General features: G+C 41.9%; 1 protein-coding gene and 1 long non-coding RNA gene across 3 annotated transcripts in view; one reads left to right on the forward strand and one right to left on the reverse strand.

The window, feature by feature from the left end:
- ADAMTS12 (ADAM metallopeptidase with thrombospondin type 1 motif 12) overlaps positions 1 to 15,877 on the forward strand; it is a 396,268-nt gene extending 380,391 nt beyond the window's left edge. For both annotated transcript variants that reach the window (XM_049707993.1, XM_049707992.1), the window contains one exon: positions 12,101 to 15,877. In XM_049707993.1, the coding sequence (XP_049563950.1) occupies positions 12,101 to 12,279 (179 nt within the window). In that variant the 3' untranslated portion in view covers positions 12,280 to 15,877. The remainder of the gene's footprint in view (positions 1 to 12,100) is intronic.
- On the reverse strand, positions 958 to 12,800 carry LOC125964004 (uncharacterized). Its single transcript, XR_007476460.1, has 4 exons — positions 12,689 to 12,800; positions 12,471 to 12,583; positions 6,288 to 9,687; positions 958 to 1,790 (listed from the first exon to the last, which is right to left on the reverse strand). It is a non-coding gene; the product is annotated as an uncharacterized LOC125964004 (long non-coding RNA).
- Positions 15,878 to 16,269: the final 392 nt, after the last annotated feature.

A 16,269-nucleotide genomic window follows, 5' to 3' on the forward strand; every position in this document is an offset into this window, starting at 1 on the left:
GTTCTTTTTTGTTCATTTCTTTTCTTCACTTCTTTTGATTTGTTGACTATCTTTAGTGTTATATTTGGATTTCTTTCTCTTTTTTGTGTATCTATGATAGATTTTTGGTTTGTGGTTACCATGAGGTTTATATATAGCCATATATATATAATTATTTTAAGTTGCTGATCTCTAAGTTCAAATGCATTTTAACAACCCTGCATTTTTACTCCCCTCTCCCATGTTTACTGTTTTTGACATAGTTTATATGTTTTTGTTTTGTATATCCCTTAACTACTTATGTGGATATAGATGATTTTACTACTTTTGCCTTTTAATCTTTCTACTAGCTTTATACACGGTTGATTTATTACCTTTATTGCATATTTGTCTTTACCACTTAAATTTTCCTTTTATAATTTTCATGTTTCTAACTGTGCCATTTTCTTTTTCACTTAGAGAAGTTCCTTTTAGTATTTCTTGTAAAGCTGGTTTGGTGGTGCTGAATTTTTTAGCTTTTGCTTGTCTGTAAAGCTTTTGATCTCTCTATCAAATCTAAATGAAAGCTTTGCCAGGTAGAGTATTCTTTCCCCTTTCATCACTTGAAATATATCGTGCCCTTCTGGCCTGCAGAGTTTCTGCTGAAGAGTCAACTGATCATATGGGAGTTTTTTTCTACTCGTTGCTTTTCCCTTGCTGATGTTTTTATTTTTATTTTTATTGGGGTATATTGTATTAGTTTCAGGTGTACAGCAAACTGAATCTGTTATACATATACATATATCCGTTCTTTCTTAGATTCTTTTCCCATATAGGCCATTACAGAGTATTGAGTAGAGTTCCCTGTGCTATACAGTAGGTCCTTATTAGTTATCTATTTCACATGTAGTAGTGTGTATGTGTCAATCCCAATCTTCCTATTTATCCCTCCCCCGGACATACCCCCCAGTATTTATCCCTCCCCCTGACATACCCCCAGTAACCATAAGTTTATTTTCTACATCTGTAACTCTATTTCTGGTTTTTTTTTTTTAAGATTTCTTTATTCTTTATTTTATTTTTGGCTGCATCAGATCTTAGTTGCAGCCCACGGGATCTTCATTGAGGCATGCGGGATTTTTGTTGTGGTGTACAGGCTTCTATCTAGTTGCGGCGTGCAGGTTTTCTCTCTCTAGTTGTGGCACGCAGGCTCCAGGGCGTGTGGGCTCTATAGTTTGTGGCACACAGGCTCTCTAGTTGAGGCACGCAAGCTGAGTAGTTGTGGCGCATGGGCTTATTTGCCCCATGGCATGTGGGATCTTAGTTCCCTGACCAGGGATCAAACCCGTGTCCCGTGCATTGTAAGGTGTATTCTTTACCACTGGACCACCAGGGAAGTCCCAAACTCTATTACTGTTTTGTAGATAAGTTCATTTGTAGCCTTTTTAGATTCCACATATGAGTGATATCATGTGATCTTTGTTCACTCAGTATGACAATCTCTGGGTCCATTCATGTTGCTGCAAATGGCATTATTTTTTTCTTTTTTATGGCTGGGTAATATTCCTCTGTATATATGTACCACATCTTCTTTATCCATTCGTCTGTTGATGGACATTTAGGTTGCTTCCATGTCCTGGCTATTGTAAATAGTGCTGCAGTGAACATTGTGGTGCATCTATCTTTTCTCCAGATAGATGCCCAGTAGTGGGATTGCTGGGTCGTATGGTAGTTCTATATTTAGTTTTTTAAGGAACCTCCATACTGTTCTCCATAGTGGCTGTACCAGTTTACATTCCCACCAACAATATAGAAGGGTTCCCTGAGACGCCCTCCGGCGACCTACACGCACAGGCGGGGCCAAATCCAAAGCTGAGCCCCTGGGAGCTGTGAGAACAAAGAAGAGAAAGGGAAATCTCTCCCAGCAGCCTCAGAAGCAGCGGATTAAAGCTCCACAATCAACTTGATATACCCTGCATCTGTGGAATACCTGAATAGTCAACGAATCATCCCAAATTAAGGAGCCCTGTGGATGAAAGGCTCTTGGTGCTGCAGCCAGGAGTCAGTGCTGTGCCTCTGAGGTGGGAGAGCCAACTTCAGGACACTGGTCCACAAGAGGCCTCCCAGCTGCACATAATATCAAACAGCAAAAATCTCCGAGAGATCTCCATCTCAACGCCAGCACCCAGCTTCACTCAACGACCAGCAAGCTACAGTGCTGGACATCCTATGCCAAACAACTAGCAAGACAGGAACACAACCCCACCCATTAGCAGAGAGGCTGCCCCAAATCATAATAAGTCTACAGACACCCCAAAACACACCACCAGACGTGGACCTGCCCACCAGAAAGACAAGATCCAGCCTCATCCACCAGAACACAGGCACTAGTACCCTCCACCAGGAAGCCGACACAACCCACTGAACCAACCTTAGCCACTGGGGACAGACACAAAAAACAACAGGAACTACGAACCTTCAGCCTGCAAAAAAGGAGACCACAAACACAGTAAGATAAGCAAAATGAAAAGACAGAAAAACACACAGCAGATGAAGGAGCAAGATAAAAACCCACCAGACCTAACAAATGAAGAGGAAATAGGCAGTCTACCGGAAAAAGAATTCAGAATAATGATAGTAAGGTTGATCCGAAATCTTGGAGATAGAATGGACAATAGAATGGACAAAATGCAAGAATCAGTTAACAAGGACCTAGAAGAACTAAAGATGAAACAGGCAACGATGAACAACACAATAAATGAAATTAAAAGTACTCTAGATGGGATCAATAGCAGAATAACTGAGGCAGAAGAACGGATAAGTGACCTGGAAGATAAAATAGTGGAAATAACTACTGCAGAGCAGAATAAAGAAAAAAGAATGAAAAGAACTGAGGACAGTCTCAGAGACCTCTGGGACAACATTAAACGCACCAACATACGAATTATAGGGGTTCCAGAAGAAGAAGAGAAAAAGAAACGGACTGAGAAAATATTTGAAGAGATTATAGTTGAAAACTTCCCTAATATGGGAAAGGAAATAGTTAATCAAGTCCAGGAAGCACAGAGAGTCCCATACAGGATAAATCCAAGGAGAAATACGCCAAGACACATATTAATCAAACTGTCAAAAGTTAAATACAAAGAAAACATATTAAAAGCAGCAAGGGAAAAACAACAAATAACACACAAGGGAATCCCCATAAGGTGAACAGCTGATCTTTCAGCAGAAACTCTGCAAGCCAGAAGGGAGTGGCAGGACATATTGAAAGTGTTGAAGGAGAAAAACCTGCAACCAAGATTACTCTACCCAGCAAGGATCTCATTCAGATTTGATGGAGAAATTAAAACCTTTACAGACAAGCAAAAGCTGAGAGAGTTCAGCACCACCAAACCAGCTCTACAACAACTGCTAAAGGAACTTCTCTAGGCAAGAAACACAAAAGAAGGAAAAGACCTACAATAACAAACCCCAAACAATTAAGAAAATGGGAATGGGAACACACATATCGATAATTACCTTAAATGTAAATGGACTAAATGCTCCCACCAAAAGACACAGATTGGCTGAATGGATACAAAAACAAGACCCATATATTTGCTGTCTACAAGAGACCCACTTCAGACCTAGAGACACATACAGACTGAAAGTAAGGGGATGGAAAAAGGTATTTCATGCAAATGGAAACCAAAAGAAAGCTGGAGTAGCAATTCTCATATAAGTTTTATATATATATATATATATATATATGTAGTTTGCTTGAGTGCAGTGTTTTTGTTTTCTGTACTGAATTCATTAGCATGGGTCGGTATAAAATTTAGCATAGGTCAATATGTAATTTGTAAACTAATAAGGTCTTAAAAGTGAGGAATTAAGTCTTTTAAATTTAATTATTTATTGTAAAGAGCAGAATAGCATACATAAACAGGTGCCTAAGGAAAACTTGTATTCTAATATGGAACTCTCATGAACACCTTTTTTTTTTTCTTCTAACGGTATGATAGTAGGCCATTTGATTATTTTTATGGCTTTAACTTTACAACAATGAAATATTCGTAAATTTTAAAAAGTATTTTTCTTTTTTTGATGCGGGTGGGATACTGGAGAAATGAAAGGTCAAACATCTATTGAGGAATCCATACTTGTCTATATATTGTGTACTTTTATTTCAAGAACTGATTTAAAATTCCTAAAAGGATGCTATAATAAGTTATTATGCCATTTTACAGACTGAATTAAGTGAATTTCAGGGAGGTATGAAACTTGCCTAAGGCTATCCAGCTACCAAGCGGTAGAAGTGAGAATTAAATCCAGGTATACCTATAAAAAAAAATAAAAAAAAAAAAAAAAAAGAAGGCGAGGGCAGCACCAGGGTATGGGGTTGTTAGTTTTATAGGGGTGAGTAATTTCATATGCTGATGAGTGGGAGGAGTATTCCAGCTATTTTGGGGAAGGGGTGGGGATTTCTAGGAATTGAGCCACCGCCCACTTTTTGACCTTTATGGTCATCCTTGGAACTGTCGTGGCACCTGTGGGTGTGTCGCTTAGCTTGCTGATGTGTTACAATGAGTGTATACTGAGGCTCAAGGTCTAGTGGAAGTAGACTCGTCCGCCATCTTGGACCTATTTTGTTCTAATCAGTTTATGTTGTGTCCTCGGGCTATGTAATTCTTTTAAAGGTTGTGCCCTGCCCCCTTTCCTCCTGTTTCATATTGAATATATAATATTTACCAGAGTATGTTTTAATAATTAATACATGATATATTGTATAACTAATTTATATATCATATATATAATGATATCTATAGGTATTTGTTCTAATAAGTCATTAAAAATAAATGAATATTCTTTTTCTTTCATAAAAAAAAAAAATGACAGTTACAGAAGTGTGCATATGCTTCTAGTTGAATTAAGCATGTGATTAGGTGATTATTACGTTGATTTGATTTGCTCAATTTGTGTCCTGAAAGACAAGACACAAATTATGATATATATTAAAAAAATTCTACAGGACACAAGAAGTCATTTTTAAAAGTCTATCCTGATGCCTCTTATTCAGCTTAAAGAGACAGCTTTTAAAATAATGTAAATTAATGTAAAGTAAATTAATATAAATTACCATTAAAATTAACTAATAATCTGCTTTTGATCAACAACAGATGCTACCTGTCTCTAGCCATTATTCATGGACACATTAAATAATTTGACAAAAATTTTTTTCCAATACCTTTAGTATGGACAAAGAACAGGAAGCCTCTACTATAAGTATGATTGATAAATGAATATGAATTTTTATAGAGAAGAGTAGGAAAAGGTAAGAAGGAAAAAGAGATGAGGTATTTCATCAATGTCTGTGCTAAAGCTCTATTGGGCTTGTTCAATCCTCTGTTTTAAATAAATAAATAAGAAAAGGGGGAAAAACAGGAATGAGTTGATTGGAAATTGTGGAAACTGCAAGACACACTTGTGTATAATACAACCCAGCAATATTATCCCAGTGGATTTCAGAGGTGGTCTCTGTAATGAAACAAATTCTTCTGCAACAAGTTATACTCAGGGCATGAAAAGTGTTGGTCATATTTGGTTCCAAGACCATCTTTTATAGAGCAGACAACCAAGAAGCTGTAAGAAGTATGTTGGTTAGTAGGCACCTCCCAGGGAAGAAGACCCCAGATGAGTAAACTGGGATCTGAAACTGAGCTCTGGTCTTAGCAAGAAAAGTAGAAGGTTAATCATTCATTGAAGCAGAAGTGTAGTAAAGAAGACTTAAAAACTGGACTCATTTTCACCAAGTGTTGCAGGTCAGAGGATACAGGCATAAGATCTGATCAAGAGCTTGAAATATAAAAGAGTTATGACATGATTTAGATGTCATTTGATGGTATGCAAGAATTAATAATGTTTTCCTAGTGTGGTTGTTTCAGAGCTTAGAATGGTCAGTTTCTTCAGCTATAGGCAAGAGGAAAAGTAGTGGCAAGCAATATATAAAAAACCCCAAACATGCATGTTTGGAAGCAGCATGAGAGAATATAAATTATTAGGAAGAGTCTAAATAAATTACTGTTTTAATCTATGCAATTTTGAACACATATTTCCCATCACAGCTAGTCTCTAGACAAGTAATTACTAGTTATATTAGGTTTACTTATTAACAAATTATTGTAACATATATTGCACATGATTTATTTCACCATGATAATGTTTCTTAAACCAGGAATATCTATACACCCTAAAACTATGTATGTAATAAAAATTTAATAATATAAAGAATTAAAACCTTTTATATTTAAAAAAAAAAAAAAAAAAAAAGAAGGGTTCCCTTTTTTCACCACACCCTCTCCAGCATCCCTTGCTGATTTTAATTTTCTCCCTTTATCTTTAATTTTTGCCATTTTAATTACATTGTGTCTTGGTATGATCATCTTCGGGTTCCTGTTTTGGGTTCTGTGCTTCCTGGTCCTGGTTGTCTATTTCCTATCCCAGGTTAGGGCAGTTTTTAGCTATTATATCATCAAATAGGTCCTCTTCCCATTTCTCTCTCTGTTCTCCATCTGGGAGCTGTATAATGTGAATGTTAGTACATTTGATGTTATATCACAGAGGTTTCTGAATTGTCCTCATTTTTTAAATTCTTTTTTTCTGTTCAACTTCAATTGTTTCCACTACTCTGCTTTCCAGTTCACTGATCCATTCCTCTGTATCATCTAATCTACTATTTAATCCTTTTAGTGTATTTTTTATTTCAGTTTTTCTATTCTTTAGCTCTGTTTCTTTCTCTTTGTTAATCTTCTTACTGTATTCACCCATTTTTCTCCCAAGTTCTTTGAGTATCTTTACAATCATTACCTTGAACTCTTTATTGGATAGGTTGTCTATCTATCTTCAGTTCAGTTAATTCTTCTGGGGTTTTATCTTATTCTTTCATTTGAGATATATTCCTCTGTTGCCTCATTTTCCCTAATTTGCTGTTTTTATTTCGATGTATTTGGTAGGTTGATTATGTTTTCTCACCCTGGAGAAGTGGCCTTTTGTAGGAGACATCCTGTGTGTCCCAGCAGCATACTCCCCTCTGATCACCAGAGCTATATGCTATAGGGGTGCCCCCTACATGGGCTGCATGGGTCCTTCTTTTTGTGATGAGCTGACTACTGTGGGTAGTCTGGTAGGTGTGGCTGGCTTCCTATTAGGTTGGTGTGAGGCTCTGCCTTGTGTGGAGACTGCTAGCTGGTGGGGCAGGGCATGAGATAGCTGGCTGCAGAGTCCCGGGATTCCCCTGGGTAGTCCTGGCTGGCTTGTAGGCAGAGCTGGGTTCTGGAGTGGGTGACTGCAGAGCCGGTTCCTGACATGGCTGGCTGTGAGTTCCAGGGTGTCCCAAAGCTGGTGCTGGCCTGCTGGTGAGAGATACAAGGTGTCTCGGAGCTGGTGTCACCCCACTGGTAGGTGGGGCCAGATCCTGGGACTGCTAGCTGAGGGACTCAAGGTGTCTCAGAGCAGATGTTAGCCTGCTGATGGTCAGGCCCAGGGGGTACTGACATGGCAAGCTGCAGTAGTCCTGGGGCTTGTGTCTACCCACTGGTGGGTAAAACTTGGTCTTCAGACTTCTGGCTGCAGGGCCCTGAGGGTCCTGGAGCTGGTGTCTGCCCACTGGTGGGTGGAGCCAGGGTCTCTGGCTCCAGGGCCCGGGAGTCCTGAGGCTAGTCGGCTAGTCTCAGCACACGCAGGGCTGGGCCCTCTGGTGGACAGGGCCAGGTCCCAAAGCAGCTCAGGGGGTTTTAAGGCAGCAGGGCTGCTGGTGAGTGGGGCTGTGTCTCCACCTAGCTAGTTGCTCAGCCTGAGGCATCGCAGTACTGGTGCTGACAGACTGGTGGGTGGAGCCTGGTCCTAGTGTTGGAGGGAGGATTCCAAAATGGTGCTTGCCAGCACCAGTGTCCTCGTGGTAGAACGAGCTTCCCAAAACAGCTGTCACCAGTGTCTGTGTCCCGAGGGTGAGCTCTAGTTGCCTCTTGTCTCTGCAGGAGGCTCTCCAAGATCAGCAGGTGGGTCTGACCCAGGCTCCTTTCAAATTACTGCTTCTGCACTGGGTCCTGTGAGATTTTGTGTGTGCCCTTTAGGAGTGGAGTCTCTATTCCCCATAGCCCCTGGCTCTCCTGATTAAGCCCTACTGACCTTTACGCTAAATGTTCTGGGGGCTTATCTTCTCAGTGCAGGACCACTGGGCTTGGGAGCCTGATGTGGAGCTCAAGCCCCTCGCTCATGGAGAACCTCTGTAATTATTCTCCCATTTGTGGTTCACCCACCCAGGGGTATGGGTCCTGACTATACCACATCTCCATCCCTCCTACCTGTCTTGTTGTGGTTCCTTCTTTATATTTTTAGTCGTAGAAGAGCTTTTCTGCCAGTCTTCCAATCTTTCTCATCAATAGTTGCTCTGTAAATAGTTGTAATTTTGGTGTGCCTGTGGGCGGAGGTGAGCTTAGCATCTTCCTACTGAAAGATATTCTTCCAGATGAACAGAACTTTCATTTATTCAGCAAATATTACTGATCACAAGATATGTCTCAGGCAAGTACTAAAAACTGAGGACACAGAAATGAGTCTGACACATTCCCTGGCCTCACAAAACCCAAAGTCTTACAGACACTGTATTTGCCAACAACATTGAAATTATTTTCCAACTTTTGTGAGCAAAATATCATCCCTTCAAGACAGCAGGGGAACAAGCTTATGACTGTCCCTTTACATTTCCAAGTATGATTTCTATTAAACAGGCATAGGCAAATTGGGATGTCCTCTCTAAGTTGCCCCCAATTATAAGCATTGTGTGCTTCAGCTGGGATCCCGTTGGCTGATGAACACAGCAGCCTTCATTGTTTCACAATAATAACGAGAACTGGTGCAATTAAGCCCTGCCTGCCGTGATGTTGGGCTCCCAGCCATTGTCTAAATGAGCTGCTAAACAGAGCTGGAACAGAGGCTCCCAATATAGGTCACTGGTATCCTCCACTCTTCCTTCCAGTTTCCCACTTTTAAACAGGAGGATTCCAGGACTCACATGTGCCCAGGGCTCTGAGGACCGTTGAAAAGCTGGGCTCATGATCCAGTGGTTGCCAAGATCAGGCAAGGACACCAGGCTTGGTTGAGCCTCTTTCAGTCAGGTAGACGTTGACCTGACAAGTGGGGGCCCTTGGTTGAACAAATGAAGCTGCTCTGGTCAGGGAAGACCTGTCCATGTGGGCCCCTCCTTCCCCATAAGCAGCACAAGAGATTCATTTTCTTGGTGCCAGTGCTTTAGAGGCACCGAGGCAGCATTCAGATTCCAGCACCACCATCTGTGTTCCAGCTATGAGACACTGGGCCAGTTATTAAGCCTCTGTGGAACTTCAGTATTAAAGGGAGAACAATAGGTATAAGTAAATTTATATGAAGATCAAAAGAGATAGTATAAGCCAGGCACATTGCCTAGTGTGTGGTAAGTGCTTAAGAAATTGCTATCTGTGTTGTTAAAACAACAGAAATTTAGTCTCACCGTTCTGGAGGCAAGAAGTTCAAAAACCATGGTTCTTGGTAGGGCCATGCTCTCTGTCTCTTAGCTTCTGGTAGTCACCGGCTTTCCTTGGCTTGTAGCTGCATAACTCCAATCTCTGCCCTCATCATGACATGGCCACCTTCCTCTGTGTGTCTGTGTCGTCACATGGCTTTCTCTTTACTGCATGTCTATCTCTTCTCTCTCTATAAGGACACTGTCATGTTGATTAAGTCATCTTAATTTACATCATAATTACATCTGCAGGGAAATATTTCCAAATAACATCACATTCACAGGTACCAATGGTTATGACTTCAACTTTGGGGGAACACTTCAACTTTGGAGGATCCAATTCAACCCAGAACAAAGTTAAAGACTTTGGGGTCCTCTAAGAGGCCTTTTTAGAATGGTAGACACCCTAGAGAGAGGTCACACTTCAGCCTTTAGCAGAAAAGGCTCAACGCCATTTACAGAACTGTTCATGATAGAACATAGTGCCATGTTTGAGCAAACGTTAACAATAATAATACAAGTTTGGAGATTGGGACAGAAGGGATCCATGTGGTCCAATGTGGCCAAAAGAAGCTTTGTGGAGAGAAGGAATGGAAGCTAAGCTTTCATACTTCCTCTGTCTTCTTTTCTTGTAGTAGCCCCAGAGCACTCACATACTCATGGCAGGGAGAATGTGGGGCAAAGAGCTACCCCAGATGCACCTTCTCCGTCTACCATCCATAAGGAATTTAGGAGAGGCTGGCTAAGAAATCAGAGCAGCCCTATGATGCCTAGGCTTCCATGCTGGGCCCTGCCTCAATGCCAGAAGCCTAGGGAGGAAGCCCTGCCTTGTTCTGAACAGCAGCCTACACGATGCACAGCCCAAGCCCCATGGAGAACACCTGCTCTGGTGGGCACGTGGGAGATGAAGAGCTCAGATTTCTATTCCACAGTAGGAACACTTGGCAGAAATATGAACTCCTTCTGAAATGTCAGATCGTGTATAGAAGTTTCCTGGGGGATTAGAGGGCACTGATTTTTATGAAATGTTTAGGAAGAGGCCTGAAGAAGAAAATAATCAGTAATGAAGAGGTTTGGGGTTCTAGGAGCATTATATGTTACCTACTCCCAAGTGCACTTAACACTTGCAAACCAAATGGAATTCTGACAGCTAACAGAAGACATTTCTTCATGAAAAAACCAGGCACAGTCAATGAAATGAGTTCTGAGAAGATAAAAAGCATTTTTTTGCCTTCATGACCTGAAGGTGAAAAATGCATAGAGAGGCAAAAATACTGTCACAGATTTGGGTAAAGAGAATACTACCTCAATTTCTACTTTTACTGACAGTTCTATTTACAAAGGACAGCAGCCTGTTTGGGGAAAAGCTTTTCTTTAGGACTGTTCAAATCTTTTCTGTAATGGAGAAAGCAAATCTTTTCTGTAATGGAGAAAGAAGATCAACCAGAGCTCTGAGAGGCACTGAAGCAAAGTTTGAAACAATTTCACTTTATAAAAGAAAAATGTGTTATTGGGGCCTTAGTGAATTCCTTCCAGACCAGGAGTACGTGGGCCAGTGCAGTCTGAGTACCACCCATAGAATATGCAAGGGTGGTCCCTGAGAAATCTAGTCCAATTCCCTGTTTCATATATGAGGAAAGGAGGGCCAAAATAATTCAGGAACTTACTTGCCCAGAGTTAGGGTAGAACAAGGATTAGCACCCAAGTAACTAATTGTATCCTTACCCTGGGAATTATTTGTGCATGTCTTATGCCTTCGTCTACACGGTACCTTTCTGGAGGGCAGTGACCACATTTTATATATCTATATCCTTTGCTCAGGAAGCATTGGCTGGTTGGCTGGCGGGGTGACTGCTTGGTGCTCCGGATGATATGACTGATAAAAGCATGAGCTAGAGTCAAAACTGCCCATGTTCAGATCTGACTGTGCCCCTCATCAGCTGGATAACATTGTGCAAGTGCTTAACTTCTGTAGGCTTTACGTCTCCTTTTGTAAAACGGAAAGAACAGTTGTATTTACCTGATTCGTTACCGCTGTGAAGACTCAATGAAGCGATGCAAGTAAAATATTGCATTCAACTATTGCATAACAATCCTGCATAACAAGGCACCTCGAAACTCAGTGCTTTAAAACTACAAGGGTGAATTTTCAGCTGATCTAGCTTGGCCGTGGTTGGCCTCGGCTGCAAGCTGTAGGTTGGGTCTAGGTCTGCTCCATGTGTCTCATCCTCCTTGGTCCAGTGGCTGCATGAGCCAGAGTCTTCTAACGGTGATGGCAGAAGCTCATCGGGGCAGCTTCATCCTCCCTCACATTCCAAGGCCCTGCAGGGATCATGTCCACTAACATCCCATTGTCCAAAGCAAGTCAGAGGGCTGAACCCAAAGTCCAGGAGTGGGGAAGTATTCACCACCGGGTGGCCATGGCAAGGGTGGGAATGTATAACATTGCTACACAGGAGTGAATGTCAGTGGATGTCAACCATTATGAATTGTTATGGAGCCTTTCTCAGTAGACACAAAGTCTTCCATTAATAGAAGTCACACTTATTCACTTACAAAAGGATAATCTTCGGTTTTTTTCCTATTTTTTTTCTCCTCCCACAGATTTACTTTGCACCAAAGACAAGTTATCAGCCAGTTTCTGCGAGACACTAAAAGCCATGAAGAAATGTTCTGTGCCCACCGTGAGGGCTCAGTGCTGCCTCTCGTGTTCCAAGACCCACATCGCCCACACCCAAAGGCCAAGAAAGCGACAGCCACTCAAAAACCCCAGAGCACCCTAAGTCCAGAAGAAAGCCACCCTCCACCACAGACTGCAGCAGCCTGCTGACCGTGACGTGTTCTAGGCCCAGGGACCACTTCACTGCGGTTTTACTGTGTATTTCAGGTTCAACTTTGGCTCATAACTAAACAAAGCCCACTGTTTTTAGCCACAAAACGCCCCTCATAGGAGACATGGGACTGTAATACTCACCGCTCCCTGATAGGCAGGTGAGGTATCCAGGAGAATCGGTCCTTTCGTGAGATCAGCTCGTGGGAAAGGCGCCAAGGTGGGCAAGTCTGTGAAATGATGTCTTTTGTTCCTCCCTTAAAGATAAAAACAGAGAGACCAGATTTTTTCCCAGACTACCTCAAGAGTATCAGGAAACAGAGCCACGCTTATCCAGGGAACAAATAACCTTGTTAATTTACCTTGGTGAAATCATCCTTTTTTGTCTCCCTACTTGGGGCAGCTGCTGCTTAAAATGTCATGGGAGAGCTTTCAGGAACATTCTTGTAATTCATCCAGGCAGGGGACCGCTTTCTTCACCCCGTGTTCAACTGGGGCAGGAAGAGAAAGTGCTGGCTTCATCCTCAGCCTGTCCCTAATCCCTATGGACTCTTCATCTGGGCTGTTTGGACTCCCATTCCTTCCTGGAGACACTAGAAGAAGAGGACATGGGCAGGAACTGTAGGCTTTAGTGAACCTAAGGGATTTAGGTTAGTTATACAGAAGACATTTCTGACTTAAGGATAATTTCTATGAAAACTCTTAAAAAGCAAATTAACAGAAATCAATTTCTTGCTAGTATAAGGAAGAGAAGAACATGGGCTTTTTGTTCTTCCCACTTCCCTGGCAAATACCCATTCCTTTGCAGAAGAGCAAATGAGTCTTCCCTTCTCTAGCAGATTCCCTGCCTGAGCCTTCAGTTCAGGGTGAACGTCTTTTCACCACTAGGGGTTTACACACCGCAACTGCTACGGCCAGGTCCACAGCTGCAACCTGCCCCCACCCACCCTCAGGTTGGAAAATGGAGCTCTAGATTAAAATATTTCCGAGAACCAGGTAAATTGTATTAAGTATAGAAAAACTTAGTATAAACTTCTAGTCTCGAGAAAAAAAAAATTTTCAAAAGTGAGGTAAATCCGATCTAGTCTCTAGCACACCCAATAGTTATTTTTGAGGATCTGTTTTCTGGGGTGGGGGTGGAGGACAGGTGAGTCAGGTAGTCCAAAAAAGTGAAATGAAAGTTAGAATGCTTATTCTGGATGTTTCCATCACCCGTCAGGAGTCAAAGTAAGCTGTGGTCTCAGATTCAAGGTGAATTTCCTGGTTTGTAAGGGGAGGTATTTATATGAACTGAACGTGGAAAATGAGGGTTGTGGAGCCCCCCAGGGGAAGAAGCCCTCAGAATCAGCTCTTGACAGAGGGGAAGGCAGGAGAGTGGGCTTCACGTAATGGGCAGCGTGTCTTCAGCCTCACGCACAGGTCCCGTTAACATTCACCATGGAGCACAGTATCCCATCTCTCCCTTGAATTATCTATCCGTTCAGCAGAATGGTGCTATTGAAAAATGGTGCTAATATCTAGTTGGTGGCAGAACAAATATAAACATATAGATAGATGTACAAGTGGGCAAGTCCACATGCATCTTCTGTTAAATCTGTAATGGTGTTGCTGGCCAATGCCAGTTCTATTGCTTGGATACCAGAAGCTTAAATTTTTTATATTATGCGCTTTTTTTTTCAAGCCATTACTGTGTATTATTATGATAAATGCCTGTGGGAAATAAAACACTGGGGTTGGGATGAAATTTGAGATAGAGCAGAAACAGGAGGTGAGTAGAAATGTTTACCAAAACCAGAGAATTTATTTCTATATAATTATGTTCTTGTATTCTGTCTTTAAATCTAAACATTGCTGGCCAGTGACAGTCTCTGGTGAAATAAGTTTTAGCAAGAAGATGCTTACATTGTCAGTGATGTGAGTAGAAAAGAACCTGAGGCAGTTCTCAAAAACTGTCCCTGAAGTATAGTGTAGGCTTTCAGGGAGATTAATTTAGTAAATTGGATGGATTTAACTTAACCTGGTACTCTGCTACCCTAGGATCATGCATGTCATCAGAGACCTGGATATGACCAGTCTTACAAAACTCAGGAACAAACTCCGATTCCTACTGACCTCAGCAAACTAAACTAGGCCAGATTTCCCAATATGCAAAATGTTATTTATGACCCATGTGGCAAAGATGGTAGAAATGTAGGAAGGGTCTGTCCGGGTGCTCCATTCTAGGCCTTTCTCTAGTTTCTCAAAGGCAGAATATTGGCCCCTAACCCTGCATCATGGACATTCACTTCCTATGTGGGGCTGTGTTGTAAGACAGTTGGGTAGCAGCTGTCCTGGACCCCAGAATCAAGACAGCACTTGCTACTAGAGTCATTTGACATGGTTGTTGCCTTGACAGTCACTCAGCTTTGGGTCATCAGGGTTTTGACAGGTCCCCGTGTTTGCAATAAGAGAGGGACCTCAGATTAACAGGGAGACTCTGAAGACAAGAACCTGAATGGTGTCTGACCATCCTTTTGGTGCTCATGGGGGCCAACATGAAGTAGCGTTGTTGGTTTATTTCTTCCATGGCCTCCTTTCTTCCCACCTTGAACAAGCAACTGAGATGTACAGCAAGAGACACTGGATACACATCTACCATGAATCAGAGAGGCCGCCACAGGGCCTGGTGCTTAAATACATGAAGGTTCTCAAACCCAATTTGGTTTACGTTGCCTCTCCCAGTGGTAGAGTTAGCTCTTCTCTGAAAAGGTGTGGGTTAATTTAATTCTTAAACATCAAAACATAATTCAACACACCACAAGAAAACAATATTTGAAGAGACTAAATAGTGAATATTTTTGTAAAACAGGAAATCATTTTGTGGTACAAGCAATGGCCCCCTTGTAGGAATGACTTGTTTTAATATTTGGTTTTCTTAATCAAGAATGCACCTCCATCCAATCTCCTGACCCGTCTCTACTTGGTGGGGTCATCCCAGTGTGACGCTTTCAGATATTTAGTGAATGTTTTTGATAACCTTTATCACATTTCTGGAACACAAGTTGAGGGATTTATATTGTTTCAGATCATAATTTCCCAATGAGTTGGCTAAAATCCTCCAAACTCTGAAAGCTACACATTGCTACCCCCGAGATTACAGGTCTTAGCTCTTCTCCCTTCTGACTTTAGGATCAAGCCCTGGGACAATGAATCTATGCATAGCGATTCACTTTCAAGAGAGAGACCACATGACAATGAACTGTCTGGTGCTAAAACTTAGCCAACGTATTTGATGCTACTCTTTTTCTGTTGTAGTGCTAGTTCAAATATTATTAGTAGTATTATTTTTAAGTTATGTCATTAAAACAAACATGGTTGGGGGAAGCACAATTCTACCTATCACTGTCCTCCAAAGTGGTTGTATGTGGTACACGGCCTCATCCATTGTCCTCTCTGCATCTCTGCTGCTTTGCCAGGCCCAGCCTCCTTAAGGGGTACCTTGGTGGGTACCTCCGTATTTAAAACCAGACTGTAACCATAGCCTGCCATTGTGTGGCATCAATAAATGGCCAAACTCACTGGTGTTTCCATGTGATTCATTTACCCCTACTGCGAGACTGCCACCACCCACCAGAGAAACCCTGGAATTCAGCAACCTGGGGAAGGATGCTGTCAATCCTTCCTCCCCCACTCCCTGCAGATTCCCTCCTACTCCACCCCTAAATCAGTATGTCACGAGATGAGTCATATCCCAGGCGAGGTAGAACTGAGGTCTCTTCTCATGAATGATTGTGCAACAACTGACACAATCCACCGTATGAGAATCTGAAGTGATGCCTGAAATCCTCCACAATCCCAGATCCAGTGTATTCACAAGTGCAGCTCACAGCATAATCTGGTCCCTCAATCTATCCAAAGTGTAGACATAATGCTTAAGAGAAAGTAATAACAATGATGAAGAGGA

The sequence above is a fragment of the Orcinus orca genome, chromosome 3, assembly GCF_937001465.1.
Source record: "Orcinus orca chromosome 3, mOrcOrc1.1, whole genome shotgun sequence".
In the NCBI taxonomy this organism is placed as follows: Eukaryota; Metazoa; Chordata; class Mammalia; order Artiodactyla; family Delphinidae; genus Orcinus; species Orcinus orca.